At 55.1% G+C, this 22,510-nt stretch overlaps 11 protein-coding genes across 11 annotated transcripts; 6 read left to right on the plus strand and 5 right to left on the minus strand.

The window, feature by feature from the left end:
- Nucleotides 1-270: 270 nt before the first annotated feature.
- Nucleotides 271-5,853, minus strand: ACRALDRAFT_2025867 (uncharacterized protein; the record flags this gene model as incomplete). Its single annotated transcript, XM_071020355.1, has 2 exons — nt 271-277; nt 350-5,853. 2 exons carry the CDS (start codon nt 5,851-5,853, stop codon nt 271-273), a joined length of 5,511 nt encoding a protein of 1,836 aa, XP_070877267.1.
- Nucleotides 5,854-6,518: 665 nt separating this feature from the next.
- On the plus strand, nt 6,519-8,697 carry ACRALDRAFT_1061465 (uncharacterized protein). Its single transcript, XM_071016432.1, has 6 exons — nt 6,519-6,674; nt 6,739-6,779; nt 6,860-7,209; nt 7,299-7,592; nt 7,650-8,114; nt 8,181-8,697. The coding sequence occupies exons 1-6, from the start codon at nt 6,667-6,669 to the stop codon at nt 8,409-8,411; spliced, it is 1,389 nt and encodes a 462-aa protein (XP_070877268.1). The 5' UTR covers nt 6,519-6,666; the 3' UTR covers nt 8,412-8,697.
- A 187-nt stretch (nt 8,698-8,884) lies between these two features.
- On the plus strand, nt 8,885-9,463 carry ACRALDRAFT_1092212 (uncharacterized protein). Its single transcript, XM_071019599.1, has 2 exons — nt 8,885-9,021; nt 9,083-9,463. Exon 2 carries the CDS (start codon nt 9,085-9,087, stop codon nt 9,361-9,363), a length of 279 nt encoding a protein of 92 aa, XP_070877269.1. The 5' UTR covers nt 8,885-9,021; nt 9,083-9,084; the 3' UTR covers nt 9,364-9,463.
- A 1,105-nt stretch (nt 9,464-10,568) lies between these two features.
- Nucleotides 10,569-12,524, plus strand: ACRALDRAFT_1061467 (uncharacterized protein; the record flags this gene model as incomplete). The annotated part of the gene is made up of 2 exons (XM_071016433.1): nt 10,569-10,986; nt 11,047-12,524. Coding segments are annotated over exons 1-2 (1,411 nt in total), but the record flags the coding sequence as incomplete, so codon positions are not given.
- A 196-nt stretch (nt 12,525-12,720) lies between these two features.
- ACRALDRAFT_1048085 (uncharacterized protein) lies at nt 12,721-14,041 on the minus strand. The gene is made up of 2 exons (XM_071015534.1): nt 13,734-14,041; nt 12,721-13,614 (listed from the first exon to the last, which is right to left on the minus strand). Exons 1-2 carry the CDS (start codon nt 13,807-13,809, stop codon nt 12,974-12,976), a joined length of 717 nt encoding a protein of 238 aa, XP_070877271.1. The 5' UTR covers nt 13,810-14,041; the 3' UTR covers nt 12,721-12,973.
- A 222-nt stretch (nt 14,042-14,263) lies between these two features.
- Nucleotides 14,264-15,401, plus strand: ACRALDRAFT_1074923 (uncharacterized protein). The gene is made up of 2 exons (XM_071018299.1): nt 14,264-14,442; nt 14,502-15,401. The coding sequence occupies exons 1-2, from the start codon at nt 14,290-14,292 to the stop codon at nt 14,766-14,768; spliced, it is 420 nt and encodes a 139-aa protein (XP_070877272.1). The 5' UTR covers nt 14,264-14,289; the 3' UTR covers nt 14,769-15,401.
- On the minus strand, nt 15,376-16,416 carry ACRALDRAFT_1061471 (uncharacterized protein). The gene has a single exon (XM_071016434.1). The coding sequence runs from the start codon at nt 16,199-16,201 to the stop codon at nt 15,623-15,625; it is 579 nt and encodes a 192-aa protein (XP_070877273.1). The 5' UTR covers nt 16,202-16,416; the 3' UTR covers nt 15,376-15,622.
- A 473-nt stretch (nt 16,417-16,889) lies between these two features.
- Nucleotides 16,890-17,372, plus strand: ACRALDRAFT_207442 (uncharacterized protein; the record flags this gene model as incomplete). Its single annotated transcript, XM_071022247.1, has 5 exons — nt 16,890-16,907; nt 16,953-17,002; nt 17,049-17,170; nt 17,227-17,269; nt 17,300-17,372. The coding sequence occupies 5 exons, from the start codon at nt 16,890-16,892 to the stop codon at nt 17,370-17,372; spliced, it is 306 nt and encodes a 101-aa protein (XP_070877274.1).
- ACRALDRAFT_1048091 (uncharacterized protein) lies at nt 16,950-19,092 on the minus strand. Its single transcript, XM_071015535.1, has 4 exons — nt 18,915-19,092; nt 17,684-18,834; nt 17,501-17,587; nt 16,950-17,425 (listed from the first exon to the last, which is right to left on the minus strand). The coding sequence occupies exons 1-4, from the start codon at nt 18,955-18,957 to the stop codon at nt 17,369-17,371; spliced, it is 1,338 nt and encodes a 445-aa protein (XP_070877275.1). The 5' UTR covers nt 18,958-19,092; the 3' UTR covers nt 16,950-17,368.
- A 135-nt stretch (nt 19,093-19,227) lies between these two features.
- ACRALDRAFT_1074926 (uncharacterized protein) lies at nt 19,228-21,015 on the minus strand. Its single transcript, XM_071018300.1, has 2 exons — nt 20,328-21,015; nt 19,228-20,262 (listed from the first exon to the last, which is right to left on the minus strand). Exons 1-2 carry the CDS (start codon nt 20,808-20,810, stop codon nt 19,522-19,524), a joined length of 1,224 nt encoding a protein of 407 aa, XP_070877276.1. The 5' UTR covers nt 20,811-21,015; the 3' UTR covers nt 19,228-19,521.
- A 482-nt stretch (nt 21,016-21,497) lies between these two features.
- ACRALDRAFT_207444 (uncharacterized protein) lies at nt 21,498-22,085 on the plus strand (the record flags this gene model as incomplete). The annotated part of the gene is made up of 4 exons (XM_071022248.1): nt 21,498-21,577; nt 21,635-21,713; nt 21,779-21,872; nt 21,949-22,085. 4 exons carry the CDS (start codon nt 21,498-21,500, stop codon nt 22,083-22,085), a joined length of 390 nt encoding a protein of 129 aa, XP_070877277.1.
- Nucleotides 22,086-22,510: the final 425 nt, after the last annotated feature.

The following is a 22,510-nucleotide window of genomic DNA, read 5'->3' on the forward strand; positions in this document are numbered from 1 at the left end:
TTGTATTAGTATTATAGATGTGTGTACAACAGACAGGAAACGAGGTTTGGTTGAGGTTGTACACATAGGGAAGAATGCGCGCCATTATGCCTGTAACAACACCTAATAGGAAAGAAAACATCTATAAAGAAAGACAAGGCAGTAGAGTAGTCATTGGATGACCCTTTCAGTACCGCGACTTCCAGACCCATTATCCAGATGTATTGAGTGCGCCCCTGCGAAACAAAATGCACTGGCCCTGAGAAAGAAAATGACGAAAGTAGACAGAATTCAATTGCTGGCAGATTGTTAGTATGGAAGCAAGAGAAAGGGGGAAAAGCAACGGGGAGGGGAAACATCCAAGACTTACTATATTTGCAAGGGAGCGACACCATCCACCTGGAATCCCCAGTTCCCGTTCTGCTCCTCCGTCAACAACCAGTCGTAAGGGAACTGTACCAAAGTCCCTTGGACCATATGGAGAAGCTCCTCCGCCTCAGCAGGAGGCAAGACGTCCTCGGGAGGACCACCGCGCCGGCTGCCTCTAGTAGTGGCCCGCCGCCGCCGCCTTACCGACCCGTGCGCCTGCGCCTGCTGACCAGACGTGCTCCTCTCCCTGGCACGAGGCTCCTGCTCGGTGGGAGAGAACGTCGTGTGCCGGTTCCGGGTCTTCTCGGGGGACGACCCAGCCGTTCCCGAGCCGGACAGTTCCACCGCGTCGAACGACGGGAAGGGGACTTCGCCGGCCGGAAGCGCGGGGGACATGGCCTCCGCTGGGTCCTGCAGTCCGGCGGCTTTTTCCAGGTCAATGCCGAGACCCAACAAACCTCGCGTCTTCTCGTGGCTGCTGTCATGACTCAAGCCCGCCTTCTCGTCCACCTCCGATTCACGATCCGCCGTGTGACCTGTCTTGGGAACGTGCAGATGCCCCAGAATTTTGCCGGCGGACGTCTTCTCCCCCGCCTTCTCCGCCGCCGCCTTGGCCAGGGCGCCAGGCCCAGCGACACTGACACCAGCACCTCCACCGCCGGCAGAGGACGGCGGACCGTCCGTGTGAGGTGCAACAGCTGGCTCGTCGTACCTCTTCCCTTCCATGCACGCATTGAAGCGATTTGCATAGGAGACATAGTCGCGATAGTCGATCCAGGTAAGCACCTCCGAATCCGGCATGCAGCGAAACACCCGACGCATGATCTTTGTGTTGTTTTCAGCGACCCGGTTCCATATGTCGTCCATGAAGGAGCTGTTCACAGGGTCGCGCATGCAGTTCTTATCGATATGCGCTGGCCTGATGTCGGCCATTCGAGGGTGAGGCAGGTCGTTCGTGAGCTTTCCGTTGGCATCCAAGTGCACAGGCGGTCCTCCAATGTCTGTATCGTCACCATTGGGTAGGCTGGGGAGTTGATTGAGGCGAGGCAATCCAAGCTGATCCGTGGTGCGTCGTTCCATGGGTGGCATGGGTGGCAGTTTGTCGTGGACCGACTCGTGTTCCTCCTCTCCGGTACGGACCACCGACGAAGCCCGCCGCTCACGTGGTCTCTTCGGAGACTCCAGCGTCCCCTTGCCCTCTGGGTGGAGATCGTGGATGAGGACCTCGCGGTTGTTGATGATGATCGAGTCACGCCCTACATCCAACCCTGCTCTTTGAGCTGCCTTCCACCGGTCTGCGCCGTACCCTGCAACCTCCAAGGCATGCTGCGCGCTATTGGTCACACGAGGGTCGATTTCCTTTTGTTTCCCCTCCGAGTTGCCTTCATCCTCTACCGGCAGTGATTCCGCTTCGTAGTTGAAGCTGCGGCTTCTTGCGATCGGCCGGCGTTGAGTGGGTGGCGGTGTCGACGACGACGACGCCAAGTTGCTGGGCCCAGCTGCGTCAGGGATGGGCGCCTCGGCATGATCATCTCCATAGATTCCATCCATCTCGGCCTGGTACTCCTCTTCCTTGTCAAGCTCAGCTTGCCTCTCCTCTTCCAAAATCTCGTCCACATCCAGGCCGAGGTGCTCGCGCATGAGTCGTAGACGCAGGGTATGCGCAAATCGGCCCACGCGGTACGGTTTACCGGCCATGGTCGACCAGATCATGTCGGTGTCTCGAACGATAGCTGCCAGTTCGGAGTCTCGGTCGCCTCGCAGCGATCGTTCGTTGATGTTGGCTGAACCGATAAGGGCCACGCGGTCATCCACGATGATGCACTTTGCGTGGATGTAAAGCTGTTCCGACACCAAAGTCCCATGGCTCATCTTCCCCCACTGGCGCAAGCTGTAGAACTGGATGTAGTCCTCCGGCTCGATGCCGGCGAGTCGGAGACGCCCAAAAATGGAGTTCTCGCCGCGACAGATGCTGTAATACTGGCATTGAAGAATCAGCCGAATGCTTGTGCCCTCTTGCTCGTCCACCGTGTTCTGGAACCCAGGCATCAGCGGGATCAGGATGTAGGCTTTCCAATCCTCGTCGTTTTCGTGGGCGCGGATGATGCGCTGGACAAGGGCGTCGCCAACGCGGTTGATGATCTGGGTATTCATGACCTCCGTGCTCGTAATGAAAAACTGATTCTCCATGTAGACGAAGTGCTCCGAGTCCTCGATCAACTTGATGTAGGCATTCTGAATGCTAAATTCCGGCTCATCGATGCCCAGCGACCAATTGCCGGCCGATCGCAAGATCTGAACTTCACATGTTCCGTTGAGTCCCAGGTTCTCCATTTCGCCCGGCTTCACCTCGGGCGGGGGGAGCAGGAACGGAAGTGGGCGTGTGGTGGTGCGTCCTCTCCGAATGTAGTTCCACCGTTGTACGAAATGCCGGGTCAGATCTCTGGCCGGCTGGCCAACGACTTGCATCCCGATGTCATGCCACGGCATCCTGGCCACTCGCGTCCTGTCGTACATCTCCTCGTAAGGCTCGTTGAGCTTGAAGAAGTCCTGCTCTCGAGGGTTCGAGTAGTCTTTGCCGGGGAACAGCTGGCAGTGTTGTGCGTCCTTGGGATGTTCGCTCTGCTCAAACCCGGTCGGCTTATCGTCGACGCAAGGGTGCTGGGGGCAGTCCCAACGGCCGAAGCAGAGATCGATGCCACCGAGGAAGGCAATGTCGTGGTCGACGATGCAAAGCTTCTCGTGGTGTGCGAAGAAGAACTGGTTCTTTTTGAACTGATTGGGGGACCTCTGGACAAAGATATTGGGGTGCAGGTTCAGGAGAGAATGTTTCGTATATTCGGAATCGATGGGGATGGCGGCTTCGACGTTGCGGTAGACAATGATGAACACCTTGACCCCTTCCCGAGCCTTTCGCTGCAGCAACCGATCCAGCCGCCATTTCTGGCTGATGGCCGGGGGCCGCCTCATGTACAGCTCCGGGCTCAACCACCAGTCATGGATGTAGATGACGTCTCTGGCCATACTAATCGCCCGTGAGACATTCCACATGTAATCACGGCCGTCCACGAGCCACTGGGCGAAAACACCCTGCCGGACGGGGGCATAGCTGTCGAAACGGTTGGGGCAATGCCATTTGGTCTGCTTCAGCATCTCGGCAATGGAGTCCTCAAACTGTTTCATGACGGATTGGTTCCGGGAAAAGAGCTTGACCTTCCGTTCCGAGGTGTACAGTGTCAAGGTATGATGCTTATCCGGGGCAGAGTCCTTGGTCAGGTCGACTTCCTTTTTGCCTTTCGAGCCGATCTGCTTGAGAGTGCTCTTCTTGGAGACGATGCGAAACTTGGGGTCGACCAGGTAGACGTCGTAGACGAGCATGTTCTCCGGAGACTCGACGCAGACGATGTAGCTGGACCGGACGAGGAACCACTTCCGGCTGTGCCTGGCGATGACCCTCTTGGGCGTCAAGACGCGCCGGAAGTCAAGGCCCTTGGAGGACTGGATGTGGAGGTAACACTCTTTGCCGTGGTAGCTCCCCTCGGCCGCCAGACGGACGCCGAGAGCGGATAGTTCCAAGAATTTGCAGAGCCTGTTGCTGTCCGCTCGGAACATGAGCCACCGGATCATGTCTTGCATGTATTTCTCAAGCACCCGGCGCTGCCTCTCGACGTATCTTCGCCGGGTCTGCATCATTTCCACGCGGTTCTCCAGCGCGGACGCTTCTCCCGGGTCGGTAAAACCGGTCGACCTCCTCCGCATGCCAAACATGTCCAACCGTGATTTTTTCCTCGGATTGTTTGCCCGGCTGTCCGTCTCGTCTGCTGTCTCGTCTGCGGTCCGATAACCCCGGTGGCGTTCGAGCCCGTCTGCCTCGGCCTCTTCACCCTGGGTACTGAGCCCGTCTTCCTCCTCGGTGTCGTCCTTGAACCGCGCGCCTCGAAGGTAGGGGAAGGCGGCCCAGGGGAACTTGGGCTGTTTTGGGCGAGAGCCGACGTCGGCTCGTCCGTGGAAGTATTTGTCGTTTCTCATGGCGAATTTGTACCGCACATGGAGGTTGTAAATGTCCCTGACCGTACGGATGATGGTCCACTTCATCCGGCTAGGGCCACTGCCGTATTCCAAGTCCATGGTAAACACCCAATGCCTCTCGCTGTCGTCGTCCGGCTCAGGGGCACTGTCTCGGACCCGGAGTCTCACCTGCTCCAATAGAACCGGGATACGTTTATTGCCATGCTCGTCCCGCAGAATCATACTCGCCAGCATGAGCACGGCAGGGGCACCAGCCCTCAGCTCGGCCATCAGCTCGGCCGACTTGGCAAAGTCGAACCGGTCTTCCTTCTTCTGCCGGAGGAGCTTCAAGGTATTTTTCACCTGCTTCCATTTGTGGGCACCATACGTGGTCGCCCTGTCACCGCTGAAAAATGTACGCCGGGGACTCATGGCATCACCGTCGGAGACGCCCCCGCCGCCAAAAACAGTTGTCCGCCGCATGTGGCCCAGAGCCCTATTCGACGGGCTTCCGGCATCCCTCGCTGCGTCGCGTGGGAACCTAGATGCACTGCCCATCCAGGAAGCGCCCCTCATCCAGGACGGCGTCATCAGCTGATCGCGTCCCTCGCCCTCCGAGACGCCATGCTGGTGGTCCGGGTCGTCAGGCATGCTGAGTTGTCTCCTAAAGCCAAAACGGCCCTGTGGCATGACGCCATCCGAGTCGGTGTGTCGAATGTCGGGAGTGCTCGGGGCGGATACGAGCTGTCTCTTGGGGCGGCGCATCATTCTTTTCTTCTTCTTGGCCTGGTTTAACCCAGCCATGGCACCCTCGTCCGCGGTTTCCTCGGCATCAGCATCCACGTCACTGCCCTCCTCTTGTAATGTTCCTGGTATCCTCCACCCAGCTCGGGCGGTAGTAGGAGAGCTTGGACGGGATTGGGTACCGGCATCGCTGGAAGCTCCGGCATCGGGTCCCTTGGGGGTCTGCAAACCGCCAGTGCCGGTGATTTGTTTCAGCTTGGACATGAAAGAGGAGCTGCGAGACTTTCCGGCATCGTCCCACGAGGGATTTCGAGAGTGGCTCATAGGAGGCTCCAGAACGACATCGGACCTGGCAAATTGCACGCTTCGGCGTCCAGAAGGTGATGCCATCTCGGCATTCTCCCCATTATCTTGCTGCGTCGAGTCCTGTTCGGTATTTTCGGCAACTTCACCGGGCGCTGGTGACGCCACGGCGTTGGTCGAGTGTTGAATCCCATCGGCAGGGAGGACGGAGTGGTCTGGGTGAGGGGCACCGCTGTTCAGATAATCCGGTGCTTCGCGTGTCTTCTCAACGGTGGCAGGCATTTCCGAGGTCACCGGGAGCGAATTGGGCTCAGGGGCACCATCGACGCTGTTAGAATAATCGGGGGTGTTGGTTGGTGATCCGGATTGGGTTGAGATAGCTCGAGGTTCTGGTCTAACGCTTCTTGACCCAGGCGAGATGGACTCATCTCGTTGGGGCTGGTCGCCCATAGTGTGTAATCGATACGCTGGTCACGGTTTTGGACGTTCTATGCAGCTCGTTGAGGACACAGGTCATGGCAAGCAGGTCGGGAGGAAGAGACTCGCAGGCAGATGCTACAAAGCATGATTCGAAGGAAGAAGTCGCAAGAAAGGATCGAGTGGCGTCGGGACTTGGAGAGAAAGACAACCTGGTTCCGCACGGAGTTCCGTAGAAGCCTATCTCCGCCCCAACTTGATAATTGATGATGTTGGCCAACGAAGAGACAGGACAGGCTGCCGGGCTTGGCAAATTGGACGCCACAAGACGTGGGCGTAGACGTCGTTGTTTGGCCCTACACGTCGAAAATGTATTAGTCCTGGGGCAAAAAAAGCGGCTACGGCAAGCAAGGAGGCTTGGATGTGAAACGGAGCGAGAGAAAGAGGCCAGTCGGAAATGATCACGAACGATCAGCTGCCAATTCCCTCTCTACTGTGAAGGGGGATATACGAATAGTAGGGAGGGAGCTCGCATGGGTAATTAGTAACCTGTGGAGTTGGCTATGCCCAGGGAGATTCGTGGCCCCACCTCATCTTGGGATGATACTTGCGAAGTCCAAGTACCAAGGTACCTTCAGTACCTGCACGAATAGGAAAGGTACCTGGGTACTTTATCCATGTATTCGTGCCCACTTACTGGATGATGCGCGGTCGGGTCGTGTTGTCGCGTCTGTGACGGAGGGGATGAACGATACGGTACGTACGGAGACCAGCGACTATTGAGCCCTCAACAGCCTGCAAACCAATTCCTCAACGTCTGCATCATCGTGCGATTGTCCACTTGTGATGCCGAGGTACGTCCGGATGAAACTCACGCCTACAAGACGCATGATCCCCGCTAAAAAGAAAACTACACAGAGAAATCATCACAATCCAGGCCGGCCAGTGCGGCAACAGCAGTTAGTAACCCCGCCATCCGATCCGATCGATTCTCTACACGGTAGCTTGAGGTCACGACAGAGGCTGACGCACACCCAAGTTGGGAGCCAGTTCTGGCAGCAGCTGTGCCAGGAGCATGGGATCAACCAGGATGGAAACCTCGAGGATTTCGCGACCGAGGGCGGTGATCGCAAGGATGTCTTCTACTACCAGAGCGATGACACCCGATACATACCAAGAGCTATCCTGATCGACCTCGAACCACGCGTCATCAACGGCATCCAGACCGGTCCGTACAAGAATATATACAACCCCGAGAACTTCTACGTCGGCAAGGACGGTGCCGGCGCCGCCAACAACTGGGGCGATGGTTATCAGACGGGCGAACAAGTCTGCGAGGACATCATGGAGATGATTGATCGAGAAGCGGATGGCAGTGACTCGCTAGAGGTTTGTCGATAGTCTTCCTGCCAACATCCTGCCGACATCCCCTTCGGGTACCTTTTGCTGGGAGAGAGGGATTGACCATGTTGCGCCAGGGCTTCATGATGTTGCATTCCATTGCAGGCGGCACAGGCTCAGGCCTAGGGTCGTTCCTTCTCGAACGGCTCAACGATCGGTTCCCGAAGAAGATCGTCCAAACATACTCTGTTTTTCCCGACACGACCAACGCCGGTGACGTGGTTGTACATCCCTACAACAGCGTACTAGCTATGCGACGGCTGACACAAAATGCCGACTCGGTGGTCGTGCTTGATAACGGTGCCCTCTCAAGGATCGCCGCCGACAGGCTTCATGTTCAGGAGCCTTCGTTTGCGCAGACCAACCAGCTTGTGAGCCTCCGGAAAAGTACGTAGCCCATAACTGGGAGCACCAGCTGACGTGCGCAGGTTTCTACCGTCATGTCCGCGAGCACGACAACTCTACGATACCCCGGTTACATGCACAACGACCTCGTCAGCATCCTAGCATCGCTCATCCCCACCCCGCGCTGCCATTTCCTCATGACATCTTATACCCCTTTTACGGGCGACCAGGTAGAGCAGGCCAAGACTGTGCGGAAAACGACGGTTCTCGATGTGATGAGGAGACTGCTCCAGCCCAAGAACCGGATGGTGTCGACACAACCCGGCAAGAAGAGCTGTTACATTTCCATCCTGAACGTCATCCAGGGTGAAGTCGACCCGACCGACGTCCACAAGTCTCTCCTCCGCATTCGGGAACGGAGGCTAGCGACGTTCATTCCTTGGGGACCGGCCAGTATCCAGGTGGCCCTCACCAAACGCAGCCCCTACATCCCTATGGCACACCGCGTCAGTGGGTTGATGCTCGCGAACCATACGAGCATTGCAACAGTGCGTCTCTCCTGTATCCACCCGGCCGAGGGAAAGGTCCCGTCCACATTGCTAACCGTCTCCCAGCTCTTCAAGAGGATCGTCAGACAGTTCGACGGCATGCGCAAGCGGAACGCATTCGTAGAGGGCTACAAAAAGACGGCTCCCTTTGCGGAGAATCTGTTCGAGTTTGATGAGTCGAGGGAAGTAGTGCAAGAGTTGATCGACGAGTATGAGGCAGCCGAGGATTCCAGCTACCTCAACCCAGATGTCGAAGACAAACCGACATCAGCCGAGGCAGACAAGAGAATGCCATGAGCAAGAGACCAGTAGTGTAGGGTAAGTAGCACGTAAGTTTGTTTAGCCGGCAGCGGGAGTGTTCGACGGGAACAAACAGTATCTGAAGTCTTTTCGGCGATCATCACATGTGGGGCATGGATGTGGGCGGCGTTCAAGGAGCAGAGACCACTGGCTGTACTTTTTCGGGGGGAACAAGACGACCATGGCAGCCAAGGACTAATTTCGGCACATAGCAGAAGCATTCTCAAACACATTGTGGGACTATTTGGATCGGTTTTCTGAAGGTGAAGATGAATAGTTCGGGCCTTCTCGGTCTTTACGGAATACGTGATGCACCAGTGATCTCACGGTGCTCCGCTGACGTCGACGTCGTTCTCATTCAAGTGGCCGTATTGACGTCATTGACGTCAGCGGAGAGTTGGGGTACCTGACAATCAAAATGTGGTCCATCTGTTCTACCGTCTAAGATGACAACCAGAGATATAAATCAAGCGAGTTACACACACAGAAGACGCGACGCATTCTACACGTCTATCATCAACTTGCAACTTCACACCCCAAGACCACCCAACGATCTTACACAAGACAAACCAAACTACCGTTGTTACCACCCGTCGACTTATCTCCAGTAAGTTGAACATCGCGATCCCTTAATCATGCGTAAATACAATGCTAATGTCCCCTTCCAGAAATGACCAACCCTCCTCAGTCCAAGGCCGATAAGATCGAGCAGACCAAGGCCAACCTTCCGCTGCCTGATCAACCCCCTGCTGCCTCTGACTGGCAATCCGCCGACGCCACCAAGGTCAACGTCCAAAGCGGCCGCATCGAGGGCGACATTGGCACTGGTGCGGCATCCAGTGCCGGCCTGCGCGAGCCTGCGACTCAGGGCAGTGACATGGACATGAGCGGCATTGGCCGCCAAGCGAAGGATAACCTGAGCCAACATCCCAAGGATGCTACCCGATAAACGAGCATTGTTTTTGATGGCAGGTCAAATGGGAACGGCGTTTTACTTTATTTTGATTTGGTCTTGAGCATGGTACATGTACATGAATACGGACAGGGCTGTCTGTAGATAGGAATAGGGGTATACATTGACTCCAACACGACTAGGTGTCTGTTCACTATCATAACTTGATGGAATATTGTGACTGGACTAAAGCTGGCAGCCATACATTTCGGTTGACATCTTCACTTGCAAAGTCCAAGACGACGGAAAGGAGATGGCCCTCTGACTTTGTGGATAAAGCAAGATCAGTGTTTTCCTGAATGGTCTTTCTAGGAGGTGCTTGCTGGCTCAGTTGCCCTCAGAGCCGTCTAGGTGGCTTACATCAGGAAAACAAAGAACGATAAGATGGAAAGCGACTATCCATGTATCTGACCTTCGCCCGAAGCCTAAGAGCGGCTAATATGGAAACCAGGACACCATAGGAAAGAGGAAATACACTATTCAGGTAGACCACCCTGTTATATGCCTTATAACTTTACTTATAACGTTATTTATAGCATATAAACATAGCAATATAGCCGTCAACAGAGATACCCCTGGATGTGCTCTTCCCAGGCGACTTGATAAGGTAGGAAGGAACAACCCGTGTTGGGTCGTGCCTACCCTCAAATGTTTGCCCCATATGGTATCGGGGGAAAGAACATATCATGTTACCTTTATCGAAACCTCACAGGTCGTTCCTGCCTCCAGCATGATAAAACGGATGCCCTAGAAAGAATCGGAAAGCAATAGTTCTTTCTGGGGTGAAAAGCGACGCCCAAAGAACCAACTGTTGCACCCAAAAGCGATCTCTCTCCTACACTCGACAGCCAGGCCTACTGGTTTATATAAAGCTGGCACTTGCCTACCTTTCCCAGTGGACACTTAGACAAACACACCGCTCTCCCTCCTCTTCTCTCTCCTTTCAACATAAACACGAGCACGAGATTTCGATACAGATCCTGTATCAGCACCCAGAGCCGCAGCCATCGCCATCTGGGCGGCTATGCGCCTTCCGTCATTACCATTATTGATCGCAGGTAAGCTGAAATATCCCTGCTCGGAAATTTGCTTGAGCTGGCCCAATATCCCTCGCAAGAACTGCCTCGAAATCTCCCCGGTGGGAAATGGCAGGAGCAGGGTTGGATTGCCCAGCCCTGACGATAGCTATCACAACACTAGACACTCTCGTGGGACTTGACTACCAGAGATGGAAGGCCCCGGAGCCAGAGATTGGCCGACAAGCGCCATAGCCGGCATGATGGTAAGTCGAATAGGAATTCGCACGCACTGCGTGCTGATCCTTCGCCAGATGGGGCTGGCAAGTGCATATGGTGTTTGATATCACCCGTGTGGCCATCACAGCACTTGGCAGACGCCGGGATCTCCCCCTTCCCTCTCCTTCTCCTCCGTCAGCAGTGTGACTACCATCTCCAAGAGTATCTTTTAACCGCCAAGAACAGGATGACCTTGGTATCCATCGCAACGACGAACTTCCTATGGATGACACCCATCCCCGCAGAGACGTGGTAAGAGAGCTTCCTCGGCGTCGACAGCCCGTCCCCTCGACCGGCGAGCAAAAGGTTCTTCCCCGGTGGCAGAGTAAGTTAAATTGTGTGGTCTAGAACTGCTCCAGTGGAGGCATAAACTGACAGTGCGTAGACTTGGTCATCAGCGGCATGGACGACGAAGAGGGCCGACTTGCGAAGAACCTCGACGACCTCGGTGGGGCACGTCGATATGCCGACAACGCGAACGCGGGTCAGACACGCCCAGCGGATTATGGGCTGCGTGCCCCGGTCTTGATGCCGGCCAAAAGACCTCCTGTAGACAGGGCCAGTTCGCTCACCACCCCCTTCGGTGGCTTGCGTCGTGATGGCGTCCCTACTAAGGTCTTCGTTCCGAATGCTCCCAACCAGGCCCCCGCCCCCGCCCAGGCCAAGTCTCTGCCGCGGGCTCGCAGTTCAGCCCCCGTCAAACAACGAGAGCCATCTGCCGTCCGATCCTCTTCTGACACTGCTGGGCGGGTTCCACCTCATTTGCGAGGCAAAAGCAGCACGGAAAAGCAAAAGGATGCTCAGGTTGCAGTCCATCCCCGAGCATCTCCCTCTTCTTCCTTGCCGGCTCAGGACCCTACCCACCGCAAGAGCTCTGGAATATGTTTCCAGGAAAACTGTGATCTCACGTCCCCGGATAACAGCCAGTTTGTAGCCAGGGTCAGTCTGGTCATCCTCCAAGAATACGACGGCACGGCCAGACCAGGGTTCTTGGTCAGGAGCATTGATGGCCAGCCACAGTACAGCCACCACATAGCTGCATGCGACCTGCCAAAGCGGACAGCATCACACTGCCACATCCGTTTTTGGACCTCCCCCACGTCGAGACTAGTCACATATGTCCTACGGTTCGAATCCGAGAAAACGGCGAGGGACTTTGTCCAGACGATAGATGCCCTCCTGGCAGTCCTGAAGATTGATATGAAGCTCCGCCAAGAAAATTATGCCGTTACAAACTGCCACCGCCACCAAGCGGCCACATCCGATAAGACGTTGCCTCACGATATTAGTCCAGAAGAAGTTCAGGATGTCAAGCGCAAGGTTGCGGAGGGGATTTGCCGTGTCGCGGATATCCAGGCGGTTATTATGAGAACAGTATTTGACGCTTGGTCGGGAACAGGGGAGTTTATCAAGCGCTTCATTCGGCAACTAGACGAGGCAGAGCGCGACAAGGGGGACGACGGAAACGAGAAGACCGTGCCAACTAGAATTCAGTATAGTCGTACGCAGCTGCAGGAAGTACGCCCAAGGGCGAGACTCCCTCCCGTTTCTGCATGGCGATACACCGAGACCCTGTTGACTTCATCTTTCCTGGAAGAAGCCAGGGTGGCCGAGGAACGGGCAGCGCGAGCGACTCCTAACACGGATGAGCCACAACGCCCGAAGCTAAAGAAAGGTCTGGCAGATTCGAAATATGCCGATCCTTGCCAGAAGACCAAGCCTGAAGGTGCTAGGCTGAAGAAAGGTCTGGCAGATTCGAAATACGCCGATCCCTGCCAGAAGACCAAGCCTGAAGCTGTTCAGTTTAAGAAAGGCCTAGCAAATTCCAAATACGCCGACCCTTGGCAGAAATTTGAGCCCTCGGGAAGATTCACTGGCACTTTTAGGGCGGAAGCATAGTGGTCGGGCTTTTTGGTCGGGGGCGGGACAAAATGCAGCGAAATGTCGGTGATGGACTCGGAGAAGCGGAGTTTAGGAGGGTGTGCTGGTTTTTTCGTCAGGTCGCGTCGTCTCATTTTTCAGGGCAGATAGCTGGGAAATTTATCCTCTCCCTCCATGTGTGAAGAGGACCGCATGACGGAGGGAGTGAAGACGCTAATAGGAGCTGCAGAATAAGAAAAATTTGTCAATAAACGTCCTCTCAATGGTTCACGGAGGGTTCCATGTCGTTATGCCTCGACAGTGTCGATACTTGGCTCGTCTGTGTACATCCGATTTCTCTCCTGAGAGGTAAGTATTGTGCGTACTGTTCACCCCATCTGACAGTCATTCCATCTTGACTCGAGTATGCGGGTTATATTGCCCCGGTATATTTATCCACGTGCAGCCCAGCCTTCGTCCTCCCGGCTGACGACAACTTCAGCCACGTCGAGGCGGAAGTCTATAATCTCCTGGCCGTTGACGAGATCGTTCTCGCGAGCGCGCTTGTCGGCGTCCGCCTCGTCAGAAGCAATGCCGGCAGCAACGTGGCGCTTGATGAGGCGGCGACGGGCCACGTCAAAGTCGACGTCAACGAACCAGAGCTCGTCCATGAGGCGGGCGGCGTCACGCCAGAGCGGCTTGTCGAGAGCGACGTAGTTCCCCTCAAAGACGAGGAGGCGGTGATGGGGCTCGATGGCGATGTCGTCGTACTTTGGGTCCTTGACGGCGTGGTCGAAGCTCGGGGCGCGGATAGTGGGGGACTCCCGGGTGAGGGGTTCGCCGAGACGGCGGACGAGGTCCAGGTAGGCTGGGGCGTCGAAGGTGAAGGCGGCGCCGCGGCGGGCGTGGGCCTCGGCTGGGTTGGGGAGGGCGGAGAGCTGGGCGCGTGTCAGGTGGTAGCCGTCCATGGGGATGAAGGCGGCTGGGTTTGGTTCGGTTGGGGACGATGCCTGGGCGAGGGCATTGATGCGGGTTACGATGAGCTGGGAGAGGGTTGTTTTGCCGGAGCCGGGGATGCCGCCGATTGCGATGACTGTCGAATTCGTTTATCTGGGGTCAGTCGCCTCGAAAGACTGCTGCGCGGGTGGATGGATGTAAAGGGGGAGGAGGAGGAGGGGGGGAGGGGGGACGGGGGAGAGAAAAGCATCTCACGTAGTCGCCCGTCTGAGGGGGTCTCTTGGAGCTTGTCCCAGGCTTTGGAAACGAGCCTGTCTACTTGTTCGTCCATATCAATCGTGGTTGAGGCAGAGAATAAGTGACAACAAGAGTCGGTAGGTGTTGAACGACAACTGGTGTTGGAGGAATAAGCACTACACTAGTGAGGATAAAGAGGCGGCGTCGCGAATGGAGCTGCAGGTAAAGTTCCCCGCACTCGGGTCACCCCTCGATTGGCGCCGAAGCGACCCCTGTTGATCGTCGTTGCACACGAGCATTCTGACGTAGATTGGGCTGGTGGCGTTGGGAAGGGAGTGACCGCTTTCTTCGCCTCGGATTTGCGGCAATACCCATTTTGTCTTGGAGCTCCAGGTAGTGTATGTACATAGCTTGTCGTCGAGATACGACACTACACTAGTGTACGAAGTAGGTAGAAAGTCCGTGTATGGATGACTAAGCCACTCAACCCCGCCATTGGTTTTCTCTTCTTGCTAATCCTTGCCCATATATCACAGGCTTCGTCTCATCGGGCGGATAAAATCCGCATGTAAGAATGTCGGACCTTGAGGACGGCGGGCTTTTCGGCATCGCTGCATTTGACAGCGAGGATGAATCGCAAGCCAACAAGAAGCCGCGCGATGGCCAGACGGAGGAGGAATTCCAAGCCGTGAGAGCATCATACCGGCCCAAGATTGAGAACGGAGATGTGAGCACTAACTCCCGGAGCTGATCCCTGGTATTCCTCAACTGACGCGAGGGTTCAAGTTATGGAAAGTCGCCGAGGCTGCACTACCGCTCGCGGACGTTGCCACCAAAGCGGAGGCCCAGGAACTCCTCCACGCCGTCGAGGAGCTGTATTTCTTCCGTCGGTTCTCAGAGGGGGCGCGTCTGGCGCGGAGGATTCTGGATTCGAGCGCCGAGAAGCTTGATGAGGAGCACAGGACCATCTTTTCTCTGTACGTGGAGAGGTGCCTGAAGCGGATGGGGCAAGGGGACAACGGTGTGATGGCTCCTACTTCAGCTGCGCCATGAGCCGTCTGGATAGTCTCCTCGGAGTGACCCAAAACACCTTGGTTTAAGACTCAACGAACCAATTATGGCACTGAGCATGCGAATTCCAGCTACCAAGTCGGGACTCTTTTTACATGCTACGACAGTGTCATCATGTCTTGTTGTCGGATGGATGGCTCTAGACTCGAGTTGATACGAAAACAGACATCAGAGACGGGGACACAAGGTGCGAGTCAGATACAGACGAAGATTGAAATAACTGAGACTGCACTACGGCCGACAGCTTGCTCCAGACCCAAAGATAGATAGAATTGTCACGCCCGCGCGAGTGGATAAATAGCAAGATTGGAGAGTGTATTCAATGCTCTGGACCAACCATTGTGTGTCCGCCTGAAATTTCTAGCTGCCATCGTGGCATTCGCTATGCTGATGTCAAGAGGCCGTGATGCGACACGCCCTCGGGTATTTTCCCCCTTGTAACTTTTTTGTTCGTAATATACATTCGCTTCTGGGCGGAAGCTCCATTCAGTATTAACCGGACCACAGAAAGCAATTGATGCCTTCCTAACGCCGGCGCTCTCTAATGACAAAACCCATTCCTTTTTTCCGAAACCCCGTTCTTTTTTGTATGATGCCGCCGTTCGCCGAGCGAATATAAAAATGCATTCGGAACGCCAGAGTCGCCCGGTGGTGGATGAGAGGGAGTCTTCTTTTTTGAAAAGAAATATTCTAGGCGCCTCGCTCGCTAAATCAGATCTAATGCGCGCTGTATGGGGGTGTTGTCGTCTCTTCTCTCGGCCGTGGTGTGGTTCGGCCTGTTTGTTGTGGTTTTGAAGTAGTTTGTTCTTTTCTTTTTCTGACGTAGCTTGTGTTCATTACGCCTTCAGATTGCCCTGCTTAAGCATCTGCTCCCGCTCACGTTCCTCGGCAAAGACACGGCGGCTCATGGCAAGGACGGCTTCGAAGCCTTCGCGGCCCTTGACGGCGTTCTCGTTGAACCGCTTCACGAGGGTGTCCTCGATGCTACTCTTGATGCGATTCCAGCCACCGCACAGAGCGGTGATTTGGGCGTCCTGGATGAACTGCGTCTGAGTAGGGCTGAGAGGCTTGTAGACGACCGTCTCCTGGACGTTGACGAGGTTGGACCACGTCAGGTTCTGGGAGACCATTGTGACCGTGCGGCGGACGGGATCGACGTAGGAGGTCTCAAAGACGTGCGAGACGTCCATGGAGCAGCCCATGATGGACTTGAGCCAGTCCGGCGCAGTCTGCTTGCAGGTGATCAGGCGTTCGGTGCGAAGGACGCCGGTGTCCGGGTCGACGTGACGGCCGACGGTGTCGACGGCGATCACATGCGTCGATTTGTCGTTCCACGGGCAATACTTCCTCCAATTGGCCGTGGAGACTTCCTCCCAAGAGTAGTTGAAAGTAACGTTGTTGCTGAAGACCTTCATTGTGATGTTCTGGTCGAGAGGAGCGGTCGTTGATATCTGGGAATGTGTGACTCGATCGAAGAAACGGGACCGCACGCGTGGATGTATCGATTTCTCTTCTCTTCGGTGGCAAGGCCGTACTAGGAGTGTGTTCTCAGAGAAAGGAAAAAAAGAACCGTGTTGATTAAAAGGCAAATGTCGCCTTGGTCTGTGTAATTAACCAAGGACTCTGTGGCAAACTGCGTCGATGATCCTCGGATCGAGTGAAAGCCTTACGAAAGTGTGGAGATGGTCGTGTGCGATGGTTTTCAGAGGGAGACCGGGATTGTTGATCTTTTTTTTTTTTTTAGAACTTTTTTCCCCTTGCCTCTTTACTATTAACCCCGGTTGACATTGAAGGGTACAGTGCGAGCTCATCATAAGCATGTGGCGTCTTGGCGATACTAGCCGGTAAATTACCGCGACATCTGCATACGGGCATAAAATATGGAGACGCATTCGTAATCATGCTGAACCCGTCGTTATTTCTGACGCTTTAATTGGTCCCATATTTTCGGGCTCTCTAAATTACGACTAAGATTTATCCAATCCTACCTCCGGGCACTTACGAAGGAGAGACGGGTCGCATATTCACACTGTACACGAACGTTCTAGATTCCGTCATCTGCCCGAGAATTGATTACCTGCTTATTCCGACGAATAGAATTCGATGGGACGGAAAAGTTACGTATGTCGCAGCCCGGTGGTACCTCACTAACACGTAAAACGACAGTGCGGCTTCATTATTCGTAACTTGTACGCTGGACTATTGTCCTTTGTAATGTAGTGTTGTATTGTCCACGGCGTGCCTGACTGCCTCCCTATCAAGACGAGATGCGGGGAAATCGAATGTATACCCGCGGCAACTCGACAGCCTTGTCCCGCTCCTCGACCGCAGTAAGTACATAAGTTATCTGGAGACCCGGGACGAGAACAAGGCACTGAGTAAAAGTTTCCGTCCCGCTTCACACAGGAAATAACGGGCATTCCTAAAACTGATGGGCAAGAGACCATGGAAACTCATTATGTCCGCCGGCGAACTGTCGTAAGGTGTACCATAACCACCACATGTTTTTCGAGGGACATCCCTATGACATCCGCCCAAAATCTCATCGCACATGATATGCCGTACTTTCAAGCCTGGGCTGCTTAGTAGTCCTCTCCCCGGCTGATGACCTCCTTGACGGTTGGTCGAATAAGAACGGTCTAGTTTTGCTCATGTTAGCGCGCCCCTCGGCCCAGGGCAATGGCCATGACAGCCCAATGGTGTCGAAAGCTTACATGTTCGAATTGCGCCGTGTATGAGCCCTTCTTATCAACCAATGGTGGGTACGCCTCGACAATCCCGTTAGACACGAGATTGTTCAACTAAACGGAAGGAACATCATTGTCAGTCCTCGTCCAAAACCGGAGCTCATCAGAGAAACGGAGCGATAGCAAAAACGAGAGGGAGTGGGCACGTACACCAAGAAGGTACTTCTCCTGCCCCAGACGATCCAGGTACCGCCGACAGAACGGCAGCGTGCCAAAGTTCTTGTTAATCACGTTCAACAACCTCTTGGCAGACTCGAGACGCAGAGGCGCCTGGGAGTCGCCCCGCCTGGCGTAGTGGGACACCTCCATGTCATCCCTGACGTATCCGTTGCCTGTGCTGCCGAACGTCTCGATGGCAAAGACATCGCCCTCCTCCATCTTGGTCGTGTCGTGGGTCTTCACGATGGGGACGCTCTTGGCACCGTGGATGCTCCACCGCTCGATGCTGTGGCCGTTCAGGTTACGGATGGCCTTGACCGGATATGTCTGGCCGCCAATCTCCACCTCGTAACTCTCCATGACCTCCTGGATGGCGGCGCCGATATCGCCCATCCGCACGTCGATGCCCGCCTCCTTGACGCCCGCGTTGGTCGCTTCCCGCACTGCTTCGAGGAGGTTGTCGAACTGCGGCTCAAACGCCATGGTGAAGGCGCTGTCGACGATGCGGCCGTTGACGTGCACGCCAAAGTCCACCTTGAGGACGTCGCCCTGCTGCAGCACCATCTTGTTGCCCGCATTCGGCGTGTAGTGGGCCGCGCAGTGGTTGATGCTCAGGCCGCAGGGGAAGCCCATGCCGCCCTTGAGCGCGTCGCCCTCCTCCAGGCCCGGGTGGCCAGTGAGGGCGCGGACGCTGTCCTCGATGCCCTCGGCGATCTCGGTCAGCGTCCTGCCGGGCTGGATGAACTTTTGCGCCCACTGTCTGGTCTGTCGGTGGATCTCGGCTGCCTCGCGGTAATCGGTGAGGAAATCGCTGTTCAAATTGTCGAGGTGGCGCTTCTCCTCGTCGGTCGTCCGGTACAGGTTCTCGTCCCTGTACTCGACTTCCTCGCCGACGGGGTAGTTCTTGTTGGGGAACAGTTGGGAGAGGAGCACGCGGGGAGGGTCCGATTGGCTGGTAGGCGCCTTCTTCTTCTTCTTGTTCTTCTTCTTCTTCTTCTTTTTCTTGGCGGCTCCCTCTCCGCCAGCACCCTCGGCACCTGCCGCTGGGGCATCGGCTTCCTCGTCGGAATCATCGCTGTCGTGGGCTGCCCCGTTTGCGTTGGTGGGGTCAGCCTGGTTGTTGGAGGCGGCGGCCTCGCTCACTGTACAGACGGGGTCATCAGTCAGTTATGGCGACCAATGCGAAGCGACGAGACGATACGATTGACCGGTCGCAACATACCCTTCAGCTCCTCGAGAGCCTCTGTGGGAGCTTGGGCACCCATGGTAGGCTTGAAATGTTCGGATGGTTCGATGGCGAAAGGTGTAGGTAGTTCGTTTGGGTGGAGAGAATTTGACTTGAGCTTGTGCTTATTTTGAAATGCAATCAGAAGGGCGCGGGGAAATCCTCGGTAGCTGCATTGATCCGTCAAGAACTTATTTTTCACTGAAACATTGGTCCTTATAAAGACAGCGGCGTGGCGGGCAGCAGCGGGAAATAGCGGGGCACAGGCCGACACGAGTTGATGAAATTCTACTTAGTCATTATGTATAGCGGTGGTTTTCGCACTGAAACTTTTCTCTACTCTCCGCGTTGGACCTTGTCTTAAAAGATATCTACCGAATTACCCTCGATGGTATCATATTCTGACGATAGAAGTTAAGCGTCATAGGTGTCATTATGCAAGAATCCATGGCTTCATAACGATACATTTTTGAAACCTGCCCAACACCCCGCGTATGCTCCATCTCGCCGTCCAAGGCACGAAAACAGGTCCATTTAAAGTACTCGAGTCCAATGAACTTCGCAGTCATCGCAATGTCAAACCGGGTTGAAATAACAGCCACGCCTATACAGACCGGTCCCTGCTCCTCCGGCGATCACTGAGCCGGCTCATCTGGCTTGCTAAGCTCAAACCCGTGCCCTTCCGCTCACCGAGTGCCTTGGACCACCTCCGCTCATCCCGGACCGGCTTGTCGTTACTGTCCACGTTACCGTCCACGTTGCCGTTCAAGCCCAGCACCTCCATCAACTCCGATATCTCGGCATGGTCGCGCGTGGTCTTCATCCGGTGACACCATGTAATGTGCTTCTCTTCTGTGCCGTACAGTCCTTCGTCTTCGTCTTCATGGACGGAGCCCGACTTGCGCTGTTGCTGCCTAGCAATGGCCTCATCAAGGGATCGGCCAATGGTGTCCGGTTCCGGCGTCGCGATGGGAGTCGCAAGGTCAGTAGGCTCAAACAGGAATTCGCCGCCCACCTGCTTCGAATCACCAGACTTGGTCGCCAGCCCACTCGGCAGCTGTTTCAAGCCCTGGAATATAGATGACGTAACGAGCCCGGCAAATGATCTCTTAATATACGCTGGCTTCTCACCCAGCTCCCACGTTCGAGTCATTCCGAGGACGCGATAAAGGTACCGCTTCGGGTCGGTGTAGATGGGGAAACGGCAGTTTGTTGCTTCGGCATATGCCTGTATCATGGCAGGGTCACCGCAGCCGATGATAGTGATGAAGGTGCTGACGGGCAGGCCGAGGAGGGCATCGGTCGTGACAGACTCGGAAAGCGTGCGGAGGTATTCTTGGCAGTTCTGATGCTTGTCAGCTTTTTGTCCCTGTAGTAGTTTGGGGAGGGACGCAGGAAGTAGAGTCTTACGCCACATAGGAAATGGCGGACAAAGATGATGAGCATGCGACGGGCCACGTTCCGTCCGCTGTACAAGCTCTTGAAAGTATGTGATCTACCGTCGCGGTCGAGGACAACATAGTCGTCGAGTTTGCGCAGGGTCTCTTGGGTGGGTAGTTCGTTGGTTGTAGCAATGGCACCAGCGAAGTCCTGGGGCCGAGAAGTATCGACCTCGATTGAAGTTGCACGGGTCGTATTGTCGGCACCTTGCGTAGTCGATGTCGTGGGTGACTGTGTGCCGTCGGACTGTGCAGTGGGAGGATCTTGGGGGATTTTGGTATCGCTGCCTTGATCCCTGGCTGGTTTGGCTTCGGTCATTGGTGGTTTGGAATGCTTATTGTCCGCCTTGGTTTCGGACTGAGCTGCTTGGGTTGGCGGAAGAGCATCAGCGACGGTTGTGGGTGTCCTTTTGACGGGGGGAGTGGAGGCGTGAGTATGTTCGGTCGCCGACATGACTGGGTTCTAGTAGAGTTTCGAGATGACGTCGGTACGATGAACCTGCGTGGGAAGAGAATGGTTGCCGTGTACTTAGTAGTGTACTATATATAGACCGCCTGGTGGGGTTCGAGGCGTGCAGCAGGGATCAAAGTGGTTGTTGTGGTTGGAAACAGAGACTGGTAAACGGTCAATGAGGTATTCTTGCGACGAAGAAATACGTCCAGGTGTTGGTTGGGACGTTGGCCTGCTGAAATCTAGAATTCGGTCCAGTGGCTTTATGGCAAACAAGGCCCGATGAAGGAGCAACACAAGCGCCCGGGCCGCTGGGAAGTTACGTAGGGGTCCAACCTCCCAGCGGCAGTTGACGCCAGGGGTTCCACGAAATGTACATGATGTTTCAACTGTTGGGCGAAGTGATAAGACAGGCCTGGCGATTGGGATCGCCAAGACCATCAGCTTGCGCTTCAAGTCAAGAGGACGGCGAGTAAATGGTTCCTAGCCAACTAACGATGGCACTGTGGAGCCGCATGGCTTTGTATGGATAATAAAGGGCGAGAGCGTCAACACAACGAATACATTGCGGCGCAGGACTACAACGTATATTCCATGTCAACCCAACCTCAGCCTCCACGTTACTCATGATGACCACGTCGGCCTGCTGACTTTCTCGTAAGACCATTCACTTCCGACTCTTGGCTTGGTATGTCCAATCATCACTTGGAATCAATTCGGCGTCTTTATTTCCATGTCGCTTCATCCGCCGTTCCGTGCCATACTTTTGCGTGGACTACGACATAAACGTGGCGCTATTGCTATGGACATATCTGGTCCAAATTGAGAGAATATATCGTCTTTCAGCACGAAACAATCAAAAACATTATCCTCACTTTGAAACGAAAATTGCCTAGACAGACACAGGTACCGAGGTATATACCTAGGTTCTCTTTCTCGGAAGCTACTGCCTTGGTCATCGCGGAAGTCAGTACAAGTGCCTGGGATTCTCCTTCCTCGTCCATCAGAAAGGCAGTAGAACTCAGCCCACCCCGCGCCTCGTCATGGGTCAATCCTTCCTGCTAAGTCGTCCCCGAGTTATGATCAGTCATTCCATTGTATAAGGTACCTACCTAAGGTAGGCACCCCTGGCACACATCAGGCATCTTCCTGTCGCTGTTCACATTGATATCAGTGTCCCAAACTTGGCGATCACATATACTTGGGAGCCGGTTCGACTCTCTGTCTTACCAACTCAGCCCCTCGCAGTTTCTTGATTTGACCACCCTCGGGGGCTGACACCCTAGGTCATCTTCGGTACACACGTCACACATCTCTTCGACGCATGGATTGGGATGAGTTGGTGCGGCCTCAAGGCCGGCGATGGCTAGAGCAGTCGCCTCGTGTCCCTAACAGCAGACGAACGGCCACGAAAGACGGAGAGTCGTCTAGATCCAAGCAAGAAGCCTGTTCGGTTACCTCGTTCCGTGCGCGTCTCTTTGGAGAAGGCATCCAGAATCAAGACACGTCAAAGGACATGCACTCCGGTGGGCACTTTCTCCGTCCCTCATACCGGGCTCATCCGTATTTACGACCGGTACGCCTTGGGCCTGATTGGGCTCAGGCTCGAGGAGAGCGCTTACATGCACTGTCACCACTCGACTTCGCGCCCGTTGAGCCTCTACGCAGACCCGGCACCTCTTTGCGCCGCGCCCAGCCTATCC

This window comes from Sodiomyces alcalophilus (assembly GCF_042370955.1).
Source record: "Sodiomyces alcalophilus JCM 7366 unplaced genomic scaffold ACRALscaffold_2, whole genome shotgun sequence".
Lineage (NCBI taxonomy): Eukaryota > Fungi > Ascomycota > Sordariomycetes > Glomerellales > Plectosphaerellaceae > Sodiomyces > Sodiomyces alcalophilus.

Bases quoted from the DNA above. Each gene is read 5' to 3' on its own strand.
- ACRALDRAFT_1061465 (XM_071016432.1), top strand. The intron at 6,780-6,859 runs GTTAGTAACCCC...CGCACACCCAAG, and splicing joins CGGCCAGTGCGGCAACAGCA to TTGGGAGCCAGTTCTGGCAG. The intron at 7,593-7,649 runs GTGAGCCTCCGG...TGACGTGCGCAG, and splicing joins TTGCGCAGACCAACCAGCTT to GTTTCTACCGTCATGTCCGC.
- ACRALDRAFT_1092212 (XM_071019599.1), top strand. From the start codon at position 9,085: ATGACCAACCCTCCTCAGTCCAAGGCCGATAAGATCGAGCAGACCAAG.
- ACRALDRAFT_1048085 (XM_071015534.1), bottom strand. From the start codon at position 13,809: ATGGACGAACAAGTAGACAGGCTCGTTTCCAAAGCCTGGGACAAGCTC. The intron at 13,615-13,733 runs GTGAGATGCTTT...CGAATTCGACAG, and splicing joins CCCCTCAGACGGGCGACTAC to TCATCGCAATCGGCGGCATC.
- ACRALDRAFT_1074923 (XM_071018299.1), top strand. From the start codon at position 14,290: ATGTCGGACCTTGAGGACGGCGGGCTTTTCGGCATCGCTGCATTTGAC. The intron at 14,443-14,501 runs GTGAGCACTAAC...CGAGGGTTCAAG, and splicing joins CCAAGATTGAGAACGGAGAT to TTATGGAAAGTCGCCGAGGC.
- ACRALDRAFT_1061471 (XM_071016434.1), bottom strand. From the start codon at position 16,201: ATGAAGGTCTTCAGCAACAACGTTACTTTCAACTACTCTTGGGAGGAA.
- ACRALDRAFT_1048091 (XM_071015535.1), bottom strand. From the start codon at position 18,957: ATGGGTGCCCAAGCTCCCACAGAGGCTCTCGAGGAGCTGAAGG. The intron at 17,588-17,683 runs GTACGTGCCCAC...CCTTCCGTTTAG, and splicing joins AGGAGAAGTACCTTCTTGGT to TTGAACAATCTCGTGTCTAA. The intron at 17,426-17,500 runs GTAAGCTTTCGA...GAGCAAAACTAG, and splicing joins ACACGGCGCAATTCGAACAT to ACCGTTCTTATTCGACCAAC.
- ACRALDRAFT_1074926 (XM_071018300.1), bottom strand. From the start codon at position 20,810: ATGTCGGCGACCGAACATACTCACGCCTCCACTCCCCCCGTCAAAAGG. The intron at 20,263-20,327 runs GTAAGACTCTAC...GACAAGCATCAG, and splicing joins TCCGCCATTTCCTATGTGGC to AACTGCCAAGAATACCTCCG.